Raw genomic sequence first — 21,971 nt, forward strand, 5'->3', positions numbered from 1 at the left:
ATTATTGTACAAACTGGATTTTTTAAAACGTATAAAAAAAAATCTTTCTCAATTTAACTCATTCTCATCTATCTATCTTTCTAGCCTCTTTAAAGCCTATATCTTATAACATCAGTGCTTTTAAAAGTTTTAACTAAAAGTATTTTTTGAAGCCAAATGTTTGTCTATGAAGGGTCACTCCAAATGTTCAGTTTGATCAAAACCTGCTTTATTTGATTGTGTTTTTATCAGCCTGGCTCATGCTTGCATACGGAGGGCAATAAAGTGTGAGCGACTGAGCGTGTGAGAGAACAAGATCTCACCGAATCATCAAAATGTGTTTGACTCACACTGCAGAACATTCAGACCTTCAGGATCATAGCATGTCAGCTCTGCAGTCAGAAAAACTCTTCCTCTAGTAACAAGATGCAGCAAGATGGTAGTGTTTAGAGAGAATGGAGAGCGTTTATTTAGTACCACATGACCAGAGTCAGTCATATCAGTTTAGATGATTTCCATGCAATGTCTGCATTGAACAATGCAGGTGAACCATGAGATGGAAGGCATCATACACGCATTTGTATGAGGGGTAAATGAGTACTGATGGAAGACAGCGATGCTCTGCGTCTCTTTGCTTTGAAATTATATTTCTCACCATCTTTTCTGATTGTTGATCACTGAAGCGGCATTTATAAAAAAGTACAGTAAGTACAGTGGAATAGTATTGCATTTAAAATTAACAGTTTTTTATTTGAATATATATATATATATATATATATATATATATATATATATATATATATATATATATATATATATATATATATATATATATAATATTTTTTTTAATTTTTTTTAAACTGAAAGTTTCAAATAACAGCATTTAGCATTTGTACCAATTAAAAAAAAATGCATTACTGTGCAGATGAAGACTAGATGTCTGAGTCTGGACTGCCCACATGCTAATCCCAGAGAATTCCTGCTGGCTCAGAGTGTTTTTCACCAAAACCTAAAAATCAGCAGTCATTCATCAGGATTTCTTTCTTGCAGTGTCACAGCACTAAAGTTCCTGTCTATGCTCCGACCTAGAATGTTCTCTCTTGCTGTATATGTTGATTATTTCCATTGCTTGGCATTCATTGGCTCTTCTGTGTCTGTAGGAACCCGATATGTGGACGTAGTCATCACTCTGCCAGAGTGTGTGAGTCTGCGTGTTTTTGATGAACATATGTGTGTACATTCAGTTGATTTGAGCAGTGTTGGGTTCCTACAGTGAGCCTGACTGTGAGTAGACTTGATAGCGTGTGACCTCATTGAATTGGTCTTCTTGGACAAAAACTTTGTTGAGAGTCATAAAAACAATTCCATTCCATGTATGGAGTCATTGTACAGCAGGGTTCATAATGCATGTCCACCAACAGTGCATTACAGGGATAATTCGCCCCAAAATGAGCATTCTTTAATTGTTTATAGGTTCCAAACTTATAATCTTTGCAACACAACAGACTAAATGGGGGTCAACTTCTAATTAAATTATGTTCAACCAGCAAACAACACTGACTTAGAACAACTTAATTTAGAATAAATGCAATGTTTAAGTTGATTGCCTAACAATTGAAGTTGTCATTAATTATTACAGCATGTTTGATGGCCCTGGAACCAGTTTATCTGGTCCATTTCAGTCCAAATAAACGGCTAGCGTAGCACACATTAAATGTAACTTATTTAATAAACAATATTATTGCAATAATAATAAACACAAATCAAATACATTTTTACCTTTGCCCATGCATTTATTTAAGTTTGTGGTAAATTATGTGTGGTAGTAGGTCTAATAGGTCAATAATAATAATAATAATAATAATAATAATAATAATAATAATAATAATAATAATAATAAAACTTGTTATTTTTATTATTATTATTATTATTATTATCAGTAGTATTAGTTTGAACTAAAAACGATTTAACTTAAACTAAATAAATAGCTTCATACAATTTTGTCTAAGTCATGCAATTTTGGAACTTAATCATATTTCTATAAGTCACTACAGCTCATATTAATTTAATTTTAATTTTAATTTTACCATTTTCAATTTTTTATTATTTCATTGTGATTTTTCATTTAATTTATTTTATTATGTAATTTTATTAATTTATTTTTAATATTTTTTTTTATTTTGTAAAATTTGTATTTTGTATTTTATATTTTATTTATTTTTTATTTTTAGTCAGTGAATTAATGAATTGAAAGTTTAAATTAAACATAATATTAAGCTGTTGTAGTGATCAACATTATTATGTCAATCAAAATAATCCTTGCAATTTAATTGCGATTTAATTATATCAACAAATATGTATTTTTATCTTGCAACTAATCATTTAATCTGTGGTTATTTTACCCCTGAGAGAGAGAGAGAAAAAATCTTAATAAATAAAGCCATACAGATTTGGAACATCATGAGATTGAGTAAATAATGACAGAATTTTCATGTTTCCTTTTGAAACTGTCTTGTTAAATTCAAGCATGTTTTACTAATTATAGCATCTACAACTTTATACAGTTTTTTAAAAATATGCTGACAGGGGTTGTGATCATCAGTTCATGTCTTTAGCAAAGGTGAGGATTGGTAGTGATGTTGTGTCCTTACCACCCGCAGCTTGAGAAATTCACAGTTTGTTGAATGTGTGCTCCATATGTAAGCATGAACAGCGTGGTGGGCTGCTTGTTCACACACCTGCCTCTCTGCAGGGCTCTGATTGGCCCCTGCGTGTTCCAGCAGGACGTTCCTCCTCGGAATCACGGGAATGTTCTCCTGTAGTGCACTAGTTGGAGGAACAGTTGTTGTTTTGGGACCTCTTGGGCTCTGGTGCCATGCTAGACCTGGCATTTTTTTCTTCTTACACTAGCTGCAAACATTAAACACCATCCTGAGTGTTACTTATAATGATGCTTATTACAGGCAGCACAGAGAGGATCATTAAAGATAATAAAATCCAGGACACAGGATATATGTCAGACTCATAACATGCCAGCTTCTAATAGGGGATTTTTTTAAGACAGGTCTGCATTCTTTGTTTGTGTTTCTGTTGTTGTTTCTAAGCAAATATGCATACATAATTGTTCAAGCTAGTTCTCCTATTTTGAATGTCTTGCTGAAGTATCAGTGATCTCATTCACATGCACATGAAAATTAAAATTGGTTGCAATCTTTTATGTGATTGAGTATCATGCATGTATTTTTATTTATTTTATTTATTTATTTTTTTACTCTAATAAAATATTACTTGTTTTCAATTTCATTTAAGTAAAAGTACAAAAGTACTTTATTTTTAACGTGCTTAAGTATTGAAAGTAAAAAGTACTCTGATGAACCATGTTTATTAATTATTCTAGCTAACACAAGTCAGACTAGACAGTAGTCAGCACCAATAGGAAATAATAGTGCATACATTATGTATTGATCTAGCAAACTTTTTTTATTTATATAATTAAAATAAAATATATACATATCTATAAAAAATAATTCTATAGATTGTTAGTAGTTTACCACAAAGGTGCCTAACATCATATTTTTGAGTAATACATAGGTACATACAAAAGGTCTTGCTAACAAGCAAAGTCCACATCAAGTGCCGCATCTGGGACAAGGCCAATATTTAGCTTGATGGGATCGCTGTGCTTTCCCTCAGCTCTTCTCCTCCTCTTTCGTCAGGCTTGTCATTAATGCTGGATTCTGCATCCCACATCATACCAACATCTGGTAAGAGACACTCCAAACAGACATCTCACTTTGAAGCAGAGCTCTTCTGTATAATTATTTTGATATCACCAAACAAAACAGCTCGTGTTTTCCAATAGGATGGTGCGCTCCGAAAAAAGACCTTCAATTGTTAGCTTCGTGGAAACCACCATCAGAAATGATGATTAAATGGCACGATTGCACGACGTCACGCCCAAACAAATGATTGTCTGTATTTTTAGGAGCACAAAGAGCTGTATTTTTCAGAATTAACCTGGAGCAGTCGTTTCCACAATTCCACAATATATTAGGACTGGAAATGGAAAACTGGTTAATAACATAATAATAATAATCATAATAATCATAATTATAATTACTATATATATATATATATATATATATATATATATATATATATATATATATATATATATATATATATATATATATATATATATATAAAAATAATAACAAAAATACATGAGACACTGAAAGTTATCTACTATTTTGTTTTGTTTTTATTATTTATTATATTTTATACATTTTTAATGTTAAACCTCTACAAAAATAAGTAAATCATAATATGTACTTACATTTTTCCTGATTTATTTATTTTAAATATGGTATTCAGAAATGTGTGTGTATATATATATATATATATATATATATATATATATATATATATATATATATATATATATATATATATATATATATATATATATATATATATATTAGGGGTGTAACGATACGCGTATTCGTATTGAACCGTTCGGTACGACGCTTTCGGTTCGGTACGCGGTACGCATTATGTATACCGAACGGTTCGTTGGAGTAATTAATTATATTTGAAAAAAAAAAAAAGAGAGAGAGAAAGAAATATAATGATATGCGTTCAACAAGGTAGCCCAATAACCCAAACAACGTAACAGGCAACGCCCCTGACACTCCCGAAGAAGAAAAAAACACCATCTTATATGTTTATGTTAGGCTACTCAGCAGGCGCTCGCTCACTCAGTACACGCTGAAGGCTCGTTGCAAAATAGCCAATGCGTTTAACAGACTAGAAATGAGAAGATCCTCCAATAACCAACAGGTCTGGTGTTTGGGTGCACTTTGGATTCCCTTTAAGCTATAATGGTGATGGCAAGAGAGTGGTGGATAAAAAAACAACGGTATGTCGCATCTGCAACATGACAGGGTACACCAGCGGGATTACAAAAAAAAACAAAAAAAAAAAAACAGCGGGAATATCTGGGATATATGCGTCAGTACTATCTGGGAAAAGACGAAAAAAAGGAGAAACATGCACGCAGCAAACTATCCCTGCAGCATTTAGACACTATAGCTTACAAGGAATCCAACCCAAACACCAGACCTGTTGGTTATTTTAGGATCTTATATTTCTGGTCTGTTAAATGCATTAGACATTTTGCAACGAGCCTTCAGCGCGTGCTGAGTGAGCGAGCGCCTTAGGGGCCGTTCACATATCGCTCCTAAAAACGCATGGAAAACGCTAAGCGCGTCTTTCTCCTGAGGCGTCTGTCTTTGCTAAGCAACAATGACCTGCTCTCTCCATGAGACGCGGAAATTTCAGCGAAGGATAAATGGATTTGCAGCTCTAAAAATCGCTTGCAGTAGCTCTGCTACTGAATTTATTTCAAAATTGCAATCCATATACAACTATGATCAGCTGTTCCTTCATCTTGGCTGAGCTCTCAACGTTGTTACGGGAAAGGATGAAGCTGATTGGTTGGTTCTTGTCACATGACCCGCGGTGCGCTTGCGGCATTCTGAAAAGTTGAGATGTTTTTACATTTTGCTCTATCTAAAACGTATCGAACCGAACCGAACCGAACCGTGACATCAGTGTATCGTATCGAACCGAACCGTGATTTTGTGAACCGTTACACCCCTAATATATATATATATATATTAGGGGTGTAACAATACGCGTATTTGTATTGAATACGTAGGACTAATTAATTATATTTGAAAAAAAAAGAGAAATATAATGATATGCGTTCAACAAGGTAGCCCAATAACCCAAACAACGTAATAGGCAACGCCCCTAAAACCCCCGAAGAAGAAAAAAAACACCAACTTATATTTATATGTTTATGTTAGGCTACTCAGTCAGGCGCTTGCTCACTCAGTACGCGCTGAGTGAGCGAGCAGTTCATGCACGGTACGCGGTGGCCAGTGCGTTTACAGACCAGAAATAGAAGATCCTCCAATAACCAACAGGTCTGGTGTTTGGGTGCACTTTGGACTCCCTTTAAGCTATAATGGTGATGGCAAGAGAGTTGTGGATAAAAAAAACAACGGTGTGTCGCATCTACATGACAATAGTGTACACCAGCGGGAATACTTGAAACATGTCAACTCATTTACGCCGACATCACCTTAGTGTGTCAGTATCTGGGAAAAGACGAAAAAAAGGAGAAACATACACACAACAAACGATCCCCGCAGCATTTAGGCAGACATTTCCAAATGATTCAAACAGGACAAAAGACTGCATTTACGTTACATTTACGTTATAGCCGCGGATATGAGATCTTACTATTTACCATTCATTCTATCATCACCATTATAGCTTACAGGGAATCCAAAGTGCACCCAAACACCAGACATGTTGGTTATTGGAGGATCTTCTATTTCTGGTCTGTTAAATGCATTAGACATTTTGCAACGAGCCTTCAGCACGTGCTGAGTGAGCGAGCGCCTTAGGGGCCGTTCACATATCGCGCCTAAAAATGCGTGGAAAACACTAGGCGCGTCTTTCTCCTCCTTTCCAAAGCGCTCAGGCAGAAGCGCTCCTGAGGCGTCTGTCTTTGCTAAGCTACAATGACGTGCTCTCTCCACGAAGACGCGGAAATTTCAGCAAAGGATAAATGGATTTGCAGCTTTAAAAATCGCTTGCAGTAGCTCTGTTACTAAATCTATTTCAAAATTGCAATCCATGTACAACTACGATCAGCTGTTCCTTCATCTTTGCTGAGCTTTCAACGTTGTTACGGGAAAGGATGAAGCTGATTGGTTAGTTCTTGTCACATGACCCGCGGTGCGCTTGCGGCATTCTGAAAAGTTGAGATGTTTTTACATTTTGCTGTATCTAAAGCGTACCGAACCGAACCGTGACATCAGTGTATCGTATCGTACCGAACCGTCAATTTTGTGAACCGTTACACCCCTAATATATATATATATATATATATATATATATATATATGTGTGTGTGTGTATATATATATATATATATATATATATATATATATATATATATATATATATATTTGTGTATATATTTGTGTATATATATATATATATATATATATAATGAAAATTTAGTTTATTTTTTTATAATTTTTTGGTATTCTTTAAATATTAATCATTTTTAAATAAATATTATTTACAAATTAATACAACTATTTTATGAAATCAATTCAGCCCTAATGTGCTGTTGTAGTTAAACTAAAGGAGAATCAGAAGTTGAAAGTAAGTGTTTGTATCCTGAGGGCAGAAGGTTTCAGCACTAAATCAGTCAGTATCTTCTCAGTAATTGCGTCGGTTCTGTCTGGTCTCAAACAGCCCTGAAGCTAGTAGTAAAATTCCATGCTGTTCACATTCTGATTAGGATTTATTTTAACTGCAAGTGTTTAAATTTCTTCAGTTATTTAAGCTTGATCCACTGATCTATAGAACTGGATTGCTCATGACATCATGAAAGTGAAGCCGCCGCGCCGCCATATTGGTAATCTGTAGTATTCCCATACATTCCATTTAATTAATAAGAAATCATATTAATTTAATGAGAAAACATCACCTAACAAGTCAGCTTTTTAAATCTGAAGTATCTAGGCCTATATGTACATTCTTACAAAAAAAAAAAAAAAAAAAACGTAATTAAAAAAAAATATTTTTTTTTATGTCGGGAATTTCCCCTAATGTTACTTATTAAAAAGCTACATTGATTAACGTTACAGTAGCGAACATCATGAACATGATAAACATCAGACGGACACGACCTCAACATATATATAACAAAAGACAAAGTGCTCGTTCTGAAATGTGAAGAAAAATGTATGCTTTGTTGTGTACACATATACCTTTATTCGCCTTGTAGTTATTCGTTGTTTATATAATTTGTTATAGTGTTTTTATTCATACAGTAGGCGCTAACTGAAACATCGTTCATTTTAAAGCAAGTTAAAACGGTTGTTAAATTTATTATTAATTTAGTAAACAACATTTTATGTGGAAACGTAATGCTAGTAAACATATTTGCGCAATCTTTTAGAGTCTGAAATAGATTTAGTTTTTCAATCAGAACATTAAACATAAACACATCTTAAATTATTCAGAGAAATAGCTGATTACATACAGTACGGATATGAAGCTTTATTTCAAGATGGTAAGCTTTTCATTTCAGTATAAAGCAATATAGTTACAGAGGCTATTGTATTATTCATTGTATATGAATTTCTGATACTAATAGGTTCATGTTTAATAATTCCTGAATAATTACGTACATAAAGAAATAGGGTGTATTTTGTGTTGGATCAGCTACCTGTGTTGGCAGTGCGCAGCAGACAAACCCACCTAACCCATTTAACCCATTAACCCATTTAAATTTATCACTATCCTTGCGCAAAAATACCATAAACATTGCAGATAACATCTGAAGTAAAGATTAATTTACATAGAAATAATAGAAAAACTAATCCCGTTCAAATCATTGCTTCAAATCGGGTGATTTTAGGTCAGCGGTTTGCATGTGACTCAATGGTGCTCTCTGCTGGTAGGGGTTAGTCAAATGGCGGATTGAACTCAAGTATAGATATATAGATCAGTGGCTTGAAACACTGAATTGTGCATACTGTGTTCATACCTTGCTTTGTAGATTTAATCAGTTAAGTTCGTAAATCTCTCTTTTGGTTTGATTGAAATGTTTAGCATTGAAAACGTAACCAACAATCGAATACTTGCATATATATCAATTTGCACACTAAATTGAGTTTGAGCTCTTCTGTCTGGCTTGTATTTAGCCTTTATGCTATGTGTGCTATGTTTTGATTCTCATGCACATCCACATTGAGTGTGATGACCATGATAAAAGAACTAGGACTTGCTACTTTGCTGCATTGGTATTTCCTCCAGGAGCAGTTGTATAAATTTTGTGTTGTTGTGTTTTGTCTGTGATCCATCAGTCAGTGAGTATCCTTCAGAAGCTCAAGCACTCTGGCTGGTTTATGGAGGATTGAAGTCGTTTGTTTTATAAATCCCGAGTCGGTCTGGGAGAGCGTTAGGCTCGGTGTTGTTCTTCAGATCAGTGCTTTACAGCTACACAGCTCACGCTGGGTGCTCTTCTGCGTAACTCAGCCTGCCTTTGAGCTTGTCAACTCATGTTAAACCTGTAAACTGAGAACTTGATAACAACTAGAGAAGGAGAGCGCAGAGTGGTGGGCTGATGAGGAGGCTGAAAGGCTTTTGTCTGTCAAAACCCACAAAACCTGCTGGAGATTTCAGCTGTGTTTGGGTGAATTCTCATTTCTGTGACGGTTTAGAATAATATATTTTTTTTCTTAATTTTTTTTTTTTTTTTTTGCTTTTGGCATACAGACATAACTTGGACGAGATTCACCTAGATATTTACCAACCATAAACTACTTTCCTTGTTTTTTATTTTGTTTTGTAACATTATTTTATTGTGATTATGAAGATTTTACAAATAGATTTATATGTTCCTTTAAAAAATGTGTGTATGAATATATATGAAAAAAGCTTTTCAAAAATTGCTTATATATACAGTATACTGTAAAAAAAAAAAACATAAAAAAAATAAACAAGTTGAGAACTCAAAAGTATAAGGCAACCAGCTTCACAAGATTTTAGAGTTTTGTCAACTTTTCAGTTGTTTTCAGCTTATCCAACAAAAAACAAATTGAGACATTCTGAACCTGGTTGTCTTAAACTATTAAGTTCTCTCTCTCTCTCTCTCTCTTTCTCTCTCTCGATTATTAGTCTAAATATTATTAACAAATGCACTTTTAATGTAACTGGCCAACTGATGTGTAATTTTGCTTAAAAATACCCCACCCCCCATGCATTTGGTGCTTGATGAGAGTTAATTTTAGACCTTGTGTATATTTTTCTAAGGATTTTTTTTTCCCCTGTCTGTTTCATAAATGCTCACAGTGAGCAAAGGGGAGGGAGAGAGATAGAGAGAGAGAGCAAAAAAGGGAGGGCAAACAAGTGAGAGGGAAAGGGGAATGGCAGTAGCCTGCAGCTAGACTTCCTAGATTTCCGTGCCGTGCGCTCATTGAGTTTGTAGGTGCTTCGTCAGGATCTGACCTCCTCTCTTAGTCCATAGCCATATAAAGTGTGAATATCTTTTATGGTCCTCTTTATTTGGCTAGAGCGAACTGGGAATGTGAGTCAACATTTCAGCCTTTCTCGGGAAGCCAAGAAAATCACTGTGTTTGCGCACATCTACATCTATATCTACAACTCACTCCTGCTGGCTGGATTATAGCGTGTGTTTGAGAGAGGTGCGCTGCGCTGCCGAAGATCCAGACCGGACGATCCCGCAACACTCTCAGCTCGGAGGAGAATGCGGCGCTGGGGCTGAAACACACACACACATTCACACCCATCGAGGATGGCCACCGCTGTGTTTCAGGTAGGGAGATCGCGGGAGCTGGGAACCTCCTCAGATATCTGGGGAATTTTAACCTCATTTGCTCTCGGAGCTGCGCGTGTGTGTGTGCCTCTGATGGTTTGTTTGCTTGTTCTGTGTGAAGACAGAGACTAAGTGCTCGCAGACGTGTTTAAGTCGAGCTCAGACTGCAGAACGTGTGAGAAGAGAACAGTCAAGCAGCTCTTGTAGGTTTGTGAAAAGCGCGGGACTGCTGTGGTGATGTCAAGAAGACATTTAGCTGGCTTTGGGATGAGACCCGATGCTGAAAGTAAATCAAACTGCTGGTGTAACTAAACTAAACCAAAGCTGAACTGATTTGAGCTAAATATTGACACTTTGTCTTCATGTGATTGTGCTTTACAGCAGAATCTGAACTCCTGGGTTGAGTTTCCACAGTTGATTCTGAATCTGTTTTGTATAAAATAGAAGTGATTTTAAAGGAATAGTTCATCTAAAAATTAAACTAGTCTTTATTCATCATCAAATCTTTGACTTTGTTTAATGGTGTTTTGAAGAAGAGTTCATACCTTTAAACTTCTCAGAATTAGAATAAAAAAGTCTATGACTATACTTCAAGATATCTGAAGTCGTCAATTGTTTTGTGCGAGGAACAGACTGAAATTGAAGTCATCATTTACTGAAAAGCTTTCTCTTTGCTGTAGTAATTTGTCTTTTCATTTATGTGATGCTGTTTGTTTGGTTTTGTTGGCGTGAGACCCAGCTCAATGTTTCTAAAGGCATTGCATTTAAATATTAGGAAGATTTACAGCTTCCATAGTGAACTTAAAAAGTTCATTAGCCTTCAAAATGTGAACTGAATTGAGCAGGATAATGATACTAAATTTGCAACAATGACACAGTTATTGAACGGAATCAAATCAACATTGAACTTGAATTGCTTTTACAATTGATGAATTTTCATTCACATGAATTGCTATTTAAATATTTGTGACGTGGCTTAATTGGTCCTAATTATATGCTGGTTGTCTGCTTGTGTTTATGTGCAGTTTGGATCTGCTGAGAGTGTAAAGTGAGACCTGGAGTCAGACTCCGCTGTCAGTGTTAGCGTGAGTCTTCGGTCTGGTGTAGGTGTCACTGTGATCTCACAGCGATGACACTCAGCTTTGATTCGGGTCTCTGAGTGGCATGTTTTCAGAGCTTCCATTTCTGCTGTAACAAATGCGTCTGACAGCTTGACAAAGCTGCTGTAAAATCCTGAACAATAGCCGTCCTCCTGTGGTGCAGACCAGCACCACGGCGTGTGGCGTTCTCTTCTGTATATGCATCCCACCAAACCTGTGAAGAACCTGTCCTGGACATATTTCCAAAATAAGAAACACTCTAAAATAACATGCAGACTTCTATTATTTCTTTGCATTTTTCTTCATTTCATTTTTATTACAATTAATGATGGATGGGAGGGGGATGTCCTCTTTTCCTCGCTTCCTTGCTTTTAAATAGCTTATAAATGCGTGCACGTCATACGTTCACTTTCGAATTAACGGCAATTGGCAAACCGGCGTCAATTGCTTGAATGGACAAAACAAACAAACAAACAAAAAAAAAACTCACTGATATTAAATACAGACTTTTTATTAACATAACAAATAAAAATACCACAATGCATAGGCAAAAAAAAAAAAGAAAGAAACTGAAAATCGGCAAAATGTGGACCCAAACAAATAACCATAGAACGTTTACTGCTTAGCCAATATTAGAATGTTTTTTTTATTATTAAGAAAATAAAATAGGGCTAAATAAATTACACAAAGTTTAAATAAGATAAAGCCGTATAAATTAGAAATGAATATAGAATAAAAACTTAAACTTACTAATTAAAAATACTATAAATTGGCATTTATTAACAGTGCTTTCAGAGTTTTTTTTGGGGGGGGCAGCGGCTCGATGACGGCTTCCTCCTCATTTTGTTCTCTCTCTTCTCTCACGTGGTGCGTTGACTGCGCTTCCCTACTGAGAATGCCCGTTTCTCGTTCTCTTCAACAGTCTGGTCGTAGTCATCCCGGTAGCGCGGGTCCAGGAATATTGTCTTGTGCATGAGCTGCCTGCTTGCTTCTGACAGAGCTTCATATTTCTTGTCTAAAGGCGGTCACACACCGGATGAGAAGCGCTGCGCCACATCTAGAACATCTCGAGGCATCGCACACCGGACACGCACATTCTATACGCACAAGCTCAATTTCCAGCTAATTTTATATAAAACTACGCAGATGGCGCTCTGTGGTGCGGCAGGAATATGAAAAGCGTCCCGAGTCGTAGCTGGACCTCGCAGACAGACGCTGAATGTCGCTGCCAGTGTGCATACACTCATAGAAAACAATGTGTTCGAATTTTAAAGATGTGGCGCTGCGCTGTTCGTCCGGTGTGCGACCCCCTTAAAATAGATATAATTCCAGCCTTCAGGTTGGCTGTCAGTTGGCCGTCCTTTTCCGATGTGGCCAATATGTCATCTTTAATGAGATGCTGCACAGGGAGAAGAGATGACGTGGTTATGCTGATCTCTGAAGTGACTGTCTCTTGGCACGAAGCATTGTAGCTGCGTTCAGTTTTTAATTATAGTGTATGCTTTCTTTTAAACTAAATGATTTATAATTATTTTTTTTACCTAATTAAAATAAATATTTTAAGAAAAAACAAATACTTAAAAAATTCAAAACGACGATGGGGACGGTGTCACGGTGGGAAAGTGATGTAACTGTTGTCGCGACTTTAAATATATGTGTATATAATATATGTTATATATCTGTGTGTGTGTGTGTGTGTGTAAAATCAATGACCTGGACATATTTTAAAAACATTCACCCTTGCTCAAACCCTTTTTTTTCTCCATTGACCAGACATAACCTGATGACCCAGAGGTCAGGACAGACAATGACCTTAACTGTCAGACGCCAGACTCTTTAGTGTCGGTTATTTATGATGCTGCAGACTCAACTAATGTGTTTATGGCATCAGAGGTTAGATGAACCTTGTGGCTTTTCAAGTACCAGGCCAGTTATTGCAAATTCTCATTTGGCCAAACTCTGATGACGATCTGGTGCTGTAAAGCGTTATCATGCCGTCTGTGCAATGTTTGCAACATTTATAGCTTTGTTTGTTCCCCTCTCATCCATTCAACCTCATGCATGGGAAAGAATGCACACTTTGTGTTTTTGGCATGTTTGCAGATGCAATTTTGACTAATTTGACTCAAATTGAGGGGAAAAAGAAATAAAGCTGTTGTGAACACATCTAGTGTATTTATCATTATCTAGAGATAGCGAGAGGGGGAAATAGATGGTTTAAATTTCCCTCATAACAAATGTGTTTAATTCCTCCGTCCTTTCAGTTCATTTTTGCATGTGCCGCATATTCTACTGTATTTGATCTTGCATGTGAGCTTCACGCAGGTTTCATTGCATGCCGAAGCACCAGTAAAACTATCAGCTGATGGAGCTTAAGAACCTGCAGTGACTCAGATATGAAAGAAGGAGATTTGCGGTCAATCAAAAAGGGCTAATTAACTGACCATTTTGTTGGTTTCCCTGCTAAGCTGTCTGATCCGTGATCGCTGCCAACCGTTTGATGCTGAAGGCTTTTTTCTTCTAAGAGAAAGTTTCTGTTTCTTCCAGTGAGTTATTGTCAGTCCCACACGGAGTATGAATATTCAGATCTCCACAGAAAGCTCTGCAGATTCACAAAGCTATACACATCCCATTGCGTCTATATCAATCAACTTCCTTATATAAGTTTTCATTAAGTACATTTATTATGCTTGCCAATATTGGCGCTTTACAGTAGAGATTTACAGAACTCTAGTACAGTTTGGAAATTCCACTACAGTTTAAAAGTTTGGGGCCAGTAAGATTTTTTAGTAAGTCAGTAAGAATATTTCAGAATATTTTAGATTTACTGTATTTTAAATCAAATTAATACAGCTTTTGTAAGCAAAAGAGACTTAATAAAAATTATAAAAAAATATTTCTGATTACTGGTTTGATTAAACATTTTCAACTTAATAAAATAATTCTTCATTCGGACAAATTCCTCACTCTAATCAATGCATTTTTATAATGTTTAACTCTTTTAACGTTCCACAGAATTCTACTTGGAAAAAAAAAAATTGCAAAGTGATCTGTGATTGTTATTGGTAAATTGTTGGCTGATTTTCGCTAATGGTTTCAAATATTAACAAGACACGCAGAGAAGACGCTTTCTTTTGCTTTATGGTCTACGCTTGGTTTCTTGGTAATCATCGAAAGAGAGTTTTCTTCGGCATTCCTCCTGTTGGCTTCAGCTGTGATTTATAGGCTCCTCAAGCTCCTCTGTTACTGCAGTTCCAACATTTCCCACTTACGCATAGCAAAGCAGACGAATCCAGATCCACAGCACTCTAACACTGTCCGGTGTGGAATTCTGTGTGATAAATGTGCATTAAAAAAATGGGCTCTTATGGAAGTTCAAGGATCATTTGATCTCACGGCTGGAAGATGTATTTAGTGTCGGCTTGGATTCCGCCATATAAATAAATCTGCATCTCTGCCATTAGAGAGTTTGGCCAGCCGTCCAATGTTGAGATCGACTCACTTTTCTTCTTAGAAAAGCAGCATCCAACGTGGATGTTCAAATATACCAGCGGATTATGCAAAAGAGCAGTTTGGTTTGAACACTGGCTTGTTAAGAGGCATTCGCAACGTGCATAAACAGAAATTACAGCTTTGGAGGTAAATGATAGGACTCGTAACTGACTCGTAAATTTGAGAGTATTTTTTGAGTGTCGTTAAGCTTGTTTACATTCTCGTGCCATGTTTTAACTCTCACTGCATCAAACCTGGGGATCTTTACCCCAAATTCATACCATGACAAAACAACTTTCTTTATTGTCCAGGGTTTTTCTTTTCTTCTTTCTATATTGAAGCAGGTCCTTCTTGTACTTCTCACATGTCTTATCAAGGGAAAACTAATATTTATTTCCAAATAGCATGCTGCTTACTGCAGATGTTTGCCTTATGACGAGACTCACATGGAATCTGCGCTTGCAGAATTTAGCAGCGAGATGTGGAGAAATGTGGTGTGTAAATAAATACATTTCAGCAGTTTTATGTATTTGCTCAATCGCTGCATAATTACATTTTATTTATGTTGGCCATCCTGCGCTTTAGATCAATCACTAAAAAAAAAAAAAAAACAGGTGAAATTAACACACATTTTTGTTTAAAATATATAATTTACAGTATGTTTTTGAAAGAACACTCAAATTGTAACCAAGGCTGAATATATTTTGTTTAAATACAATAAAAACAGTGAAATATTGTAAAATATTATCATACAGTAATACAGTTTATATGAATTTTTATTCATATTTTCCATTTTATTTATACGCTGATTTGGTGCTCAAGTAATATTGTATTGTTATCAATTAATAATCAGTTTATATGAATGTTCTGCTTAAGATTTTTGTGGAAAAAAAATAGTTCTTTTGAACTTTTTGAAATTGTAAGCAACAGTGTTTATTTGAAACAGAATATTTTTGTAACAATGTAAATGTTTCTACTTTCGCCTTTGTTCAGTTTAATACGTCCTTGCTAAATACAAATATTTATTTTTGTTTTATATTTTTTATAAAAGGTGATGCTATGTGTTTTGAATTTGTTTGTATGAATATTTGTAATATAAATTTTACGCCCAAACAAAAACAAACACACACCCAGTAGTTCACTAGTTCTATATACTCACTGCACCTTGTTTGTTTATTATATATTTCGACCAATTTGATTACATTTCAGCTCCATTTAGCATAATTCTAGCGTTTTTGCTACAAAAAGCAGTCTGGGCCTGATCATGTCTATGTTATCCTACCATCACTTACACCTAGTTACGTTTCCATTCGGCTTCATGATCTTCAGACAGATAGACTTCCTCGTAATCCTTGTTGACTACCGTGTTAAAAGAGCCACTGTTTTCGAACGGCACCAGAGCAAATGCATTCAAGACGTCTGCGTTCTCCAGGGTTGTTAAATTAGAGTGCCAGCGAACATGGAATCTTACAAGATAGCCAAAATGTAACCAACATGGAGCTGTTTTGATTGGGCCCCACTTTTCAAGAGGTCACAGCAAATTAGCAACGATATTTTAAGAGGTTTTCAGGCATTAGCAAGTTGAAGTCTGTCTCCGCCAAATGGTTGGAGGCTGTGAAGTGTTGGGAGGAGATGCAGATGGAGGCACAAACACGCGCCACGACATTCCTGCGTAGAAGCAGAGGCTCTGGGACGGTTGGGAGGGGGTTGATTTAAGACCCCTGCAGCATCTTCACAGCCTGCTGCAGTTTAAACGGATGAATGCGTTTGCTCTGCGGAAACAAAGCGCCGCTGCTTGCTTGGATTGTTTATCACTGCAGGTTGGCAGGCGGCACGTTCAGCACACCGGGGTTGATGAAGAACCCGTCAGGAAGATCGGGATCACACGAGTCGGAAAGCACAGGGCCCGCTTGCAATGAAGCCTTAAGATAAGAAATCCCATCATAAATGAGTAATCTCTAAGGGTCTTCCTAACCTGAGGAGTTTGTTGGAATCGACTGCGGATGTCAAACATGTTTCAGGAAGATTGGAATCTTCACTTTGAATACAAATAGTGTGTCAATTCAGATGAATGGGGTTTTATTTAGAATGCAACAGGATGAAAAAAAATCTATTTGCTGGGTTTGTTCATATTTTACCCAGCACTTGGTTGTATTTAACCCAGCATTTTTTAGAGTGCAGATAATATATGCTTATTTTGAGATTAACATACAATATGTGTGTGTTTTCGTGAATTACGAAGTGTTAAGTATTATGAAAATAATATTTTCAGCATTTTTGTGTACAGCATAAAATATAAATTATATTATAATGCATTATGCAGTGTATGTATGTATATATATATATATATATATATATATATATATATATATATATATAATAAGCAAATTATCATTTATGTAGAAAAAATACAAATTGTGACAACATATTAAAAGATTATTATATCTATTTTTTTATAATTATAATGTGTATTATTTAATAAGTATTATACTATATATACATATATATGTGTGTGTGTGTGTGTATAATTGCTGTAATTAAATACTTCGTTTATGGCAAATGCTGATAATGGCAGAATTAATAAGCCTGGTCAACATGTGAAAGTCTATTAAAAATGCCTGTGCAGTTTCATCACTTCCACAGAAGTAGAGGTCATAAACGTAATGAAATGTAAGCAGTTTCTGAAAATGATTTGGCCTCTACTCAATGTTACTAATGTTGGCCATAAAAGATACAGTACAGTAATGGCATCTTTGGCTTGATTTGTGCTTCCTTAATGAATTGGCCGCTTGGTTTGAGGGGGATTATGCCAGCGTTACTTTTGCTTGTGCATTTCATTAGGCAGGCATTCGGACAGAAAGGACAGCGGTTCAGATGGGTGGAGATCACTTTTCTAAGCAGCTTTAGGAGAGTTGGCACTCTGTAGACCTGCTAAGAGGCCCACAGGAAGTCATTTGGACCAGAATTAGTTAAAACATCCTGTCTTTGGGACACTTTCACACACTAGAGCTTCTATTCAGACTAAGAGAGGTCGCAGTGATTTAAAAACTCAAAGCACTTATGAGGAACTAATGTTTAGTGGCTATAATTGATTTACTTGTTAAAATTCCAGACCGTTTGATATTAAACAGAATCGCTCAGACAAACCATAATTGCGCATGTTAACGGGACATTTTTGTCCTTGATAAACCGATAGGGTTTTTGGAAGGGATCTTGGGAGAGAGTGCAAGCATGGCAGCCTCTAATCAGCAGTTAAGAACACGGTTTGCAAAGATCTTCGTTTATAAAATTGTTTGGTTAATGTAATAATGCCTTCAGCTGCCAATAGGAGTGTAGTACTCTGGTTATGTTTAACAGAGATTTCCACTAAAATCGGTGTTGAAAGTGTGAGAAAAGTCTGCAGAACTGTCGTCTTGTTTGTTCCGCAGTGACTGTGCAGCTGGTTCTAGATTGTAGAGTTCATCTGATTGGAAATTCTCAGAAGTCTGCAGCAGTTCACCACTGGATTTAATCACCGAGCCAAATCAATTTGACCAAAGCCCATACGGATGAGGGTCTGTGGTGCGCGCGAGTACCAGCGTGGCAAGTTCAGCCAGAAATATGTCTGGATGGAGACTTGACGATTGCCGCATTTTCAAATTTCAGCGCAATCAAGAAGCTCGGTTTCTCACAAAAACTGGTTTTGGAAACCCACCGTCACTGTTGGAGACGAGAGGTGGCCGCTTCTGTTCCTGTTTGAGGTTTTTCAGCTTTGAGGTTCAGTTTTTGGGGCTTGTATGCAGTATTGTCCCCAGTAATTACTCTAACATGCCAGTCCTCCAGTCTGCGGGTCCCGTCAGGAGTGATTAATCATGTGTTGTGCTTCTCTTCCTTGTGTACTGCCACCATGGATTGTGATGTTACAGCGACCCGACTGACCTTAAAACACACTCTCAAACTGTTTTTTTTTTTTCTTAGGATGGTGATATATTTTAATCATCTTGTACATATGCCATTAGATATGAATGCAGCAACTTTTAGAGGAGATTCAGTTGTGCTCCATCCTGTGTACATTCATTTTATAAGATGATGCATTTTTTTCAAGCCCCATTTTCAAGCCCCATTTGTGTAAAGGTCTTTTACTGGAGTTTGCATCAACATTTACTGTAGAGAACCATGCAGCTGCTGCATTTAAACAACTGTGGTAACCAACAGCTCTTTTCAAATCTAGTTTTTAATCTGTTCATGAACAAGTGGACTGACTACTTTATTACAGTGATTTGATTTACCACAATACGGTAGGAAATTGAAGGATGTGGACAGGGCAGTTTAAACAGTCATGGGATGCACTTAAATAAGCAACTGAGTGGTCTATTAAAAACGCAACTTACTATTCTGTGACACACTCATAAGTTTGTATTTTTTTCTTTACAAAAGAGCACATTCTTTTAGAGTGTGGCACAAATGGTTGAATTAGGACACAGCAGATCCATCATTTGAAATGGAATGGTGGGCAAGGGGTAGATGCTAGACTCTTGTGTGAGGTTGTGTTTGTTCATGAGGACATTCCAGCGCTGGAGAGCCAGTGAGCCGCTGAACACCACGTGAAATATTTCGATGGTCGTACACGGTGCTGATGGGAAACGGATCTTCAGGAGTATGTGGAGGTCTTATCAGTGCTCGTTCTCCCTGAGGAATGTTTATAGAAAGCAGGCCTGTTTCAGGGGTTGCTGGCACAGAGCTGCTGTGCGCTTGTTTGCTTTTACATTTGATTTATGGTCCGGGCAGTGAAATAAAGGCAGGAAACCCAGGCCCCACCGTTCTGCTGATATGCAGGATCACGCAGCACTAAACCCAGGCGTTTGCCAAAAAACAGCAATAATTTAGTTTTTCATGACCATTTTTTTTAACCACTTTGAACTTCAGAACTTCAGGTTTGGGGAGAAAGTTTTCATAAGTGACAGTATATTTTCATTATATATTAAAATGTGTGTTATTGCCAAATATGAGGAAATGTATGGAAGCCTGTTTCTGCCACTAAATTAAAAGTAATAATAAAATAAAACAAAGTAATTGTGACTTTTTTTCTCTCAGTTGCGAGTTTATATATCGCAGTTCTGTCTTAATAACTTGCATTTCTGAGAAATAAAGTTAGAAGGGATTGCGAGATATGAACTTGCAATTGTTAGAAAAAAGTCACAATTAGCTTGTTTTATTTTTTATTCAGTGGCGGAGACATTTTTATTTTTTATTTATTTGGTAATATTAGTCATTTAAACAATTAGGCCTAGTCTTGAATAAATAGTGGGGAGAAAGTTTTGAGTAGTTGAAAGTTACAGTACATTTTTTATTAATTATATGAATTGATTTTATTGCATAATATGAGCCCTAATGGGTTAAATGTGTCAACATTATCTTAAAAATAACTCTATTTACTTTTCTCTTAATACACATTCCTACCTTAATCTGTAAGATTCATCAGTGTGCATTATTCCAAAGGAAAAATGTTTGTCTTCATATTCTTTCATCAAAATGTCATGCTCTGCCTTCTAAAATTTCTTTCCTGTTCACTTGATGTCAGAAATGTCTTATTTTTCAGTCCATCCCTTCTAATGGCTCTGTTTTGGTGTTTGATGGCCATTTCTTATGCAGTCAGTCCTTATGGATAAAATCAGTGCCGTCCTACTTTTTTCCCTCTTTTTTTCTAACGTAATACGTCAAGTTATTGAAATAAAATGAGTTGTGAAAGCAGTTTCATGTTGCATGCTTTCGTTCTTAACCTAATGTGGATTTAAGAAAAGAATCTTCTGTAAATGAGGTATCTCTGCGTGTAAGAGAGATATACATCTATCTCTGTATTTTTGTCGAGGCACGAGAAGTGAGGATAACTCATCTGGATAGCGGTTGTCTATAAGGTGGAATACGTCGGGACTCCTCCTCACCTGCTTGAAAAGCAGTTTCTCTGGCCAATAACTCATCGTATCTTGTGAGTTAAACGCAGATGGCTGTAGCTTGTTTCAACCTGCCGTGTTTCACTGATAACAAACAACCAGCTCATTCCCTTTGTACAGTAGGTCAACAGTCCCAGCTCATGCTGTAGATCACACTGAGATCATGTTTTATGTGTAGCGCAGAATGGGAATTATGTTGCATAGTTTTCCTGATAGTGTTGTAACTGGTTCTCGCTGTTTTAGAGCAGGACTGGGTCTCAGTAATTGCCCTTAGTTACTCATAAGTCTCTCGTGATTGGAGATTAACCTTTTGCTTTGGCTCAGTAGGTCTTGATTTCTTTTTAAGGAAATGATAGGGCAATATTTTCATTCATCCATGGCATTGCAAAGCAGTTGAATTGTAAACAGACGGTATTAGTCACTATGAGGGCTGTGCTGTTGTTACGATGTGTGTAGATTTTAAAGGTAATATGCAGTTATTATTATTTTTATTTTTTTACACATTCCTGCACTTGTTAAGCACAGTTCCTCATTAAATGTTTTATCCAAATATTTTTTTTTTTTTATAAAAAATGCAAAAACTGTAAAATAAAATGTTAAAATGTGTTCTTAACCCTTGAAACAACCTCCAGTCCAATTGTTGAACAAGTTCTCAACTTAATTTTTCACACGGAACCCTGTGAATCGTGTCCAAGATAATGGAGAACCTACAAAATAGTAGCAAAGTTATACTGTGATTTAAAATACATTATACAGTAATCATCACCAAAGTTATGGAGATTAATTTGGTCTTGAAATGCATTAAAGGAATAGCTCACCCAAAAATGAACATTTAAAAAACTTTGTAAGAAACAAATCCATCCTCCAGCCTCATCGCAAGCATTTCTCTTCTATGCTTTTTTGGTGCCAAATGCAAATATTCCATTATCTTGGATACACATGAAAGAGCAGTGCATTGGTCCAAGTGTTTTTCCACCACAACTACATCTTAATTTCCTAAACTTCATTTCAGATTTAAATGAATAGTTCAGCCAAAACAAGA

General features: G+C 36.2%; 1 protein-coding gene across 10 annotated transcripts in view; it reads left to right on the top strand.

The window, feature by feature from the left end:
• The window catches only part of LOC113108284 (tensin-1-like), a 242,767-nt gene that overhangs the window by 111,476 nt on the left and 109,320 nt on the right, over nucleotides 1–21,971 (top strand). The window contains exon 1 of one of the 10 annotated variants that reach the window (XM_026271228.1): nucleotides 9,961–10,407. The exons of the other annotated variants lie outside the window; for them this stretch is intronic. Within the exon in view, the coding sequence (XP_026127013.1) occupies nucleotides 10,387–10,407 (21 nt within the window). The 5' untranslated portion in view covers nucleotides 9,961–10,386. Of the gene's footprint in view, nucleotides 1–9,960; nucleotides 10,408–21,971 lie in introns of those variants that run through there. 10 annotated transcript variants of the gene reach the window in all.

Source organism: Carassius auratus, chromosome 9 (genome assembly GCF_003368295.1).
Source record: "Carassius auratus strain Wakin chromosome 9, ASM336829v1, whole genome shotgun sequence".
Classification (NCBI taxonomy): domain Eukaryota; kingdom Metazoa; phylum Chordata; class Actinopteri; order Cypriniformes; family Cyprinidae; genus Carassius; species Carassius auratus.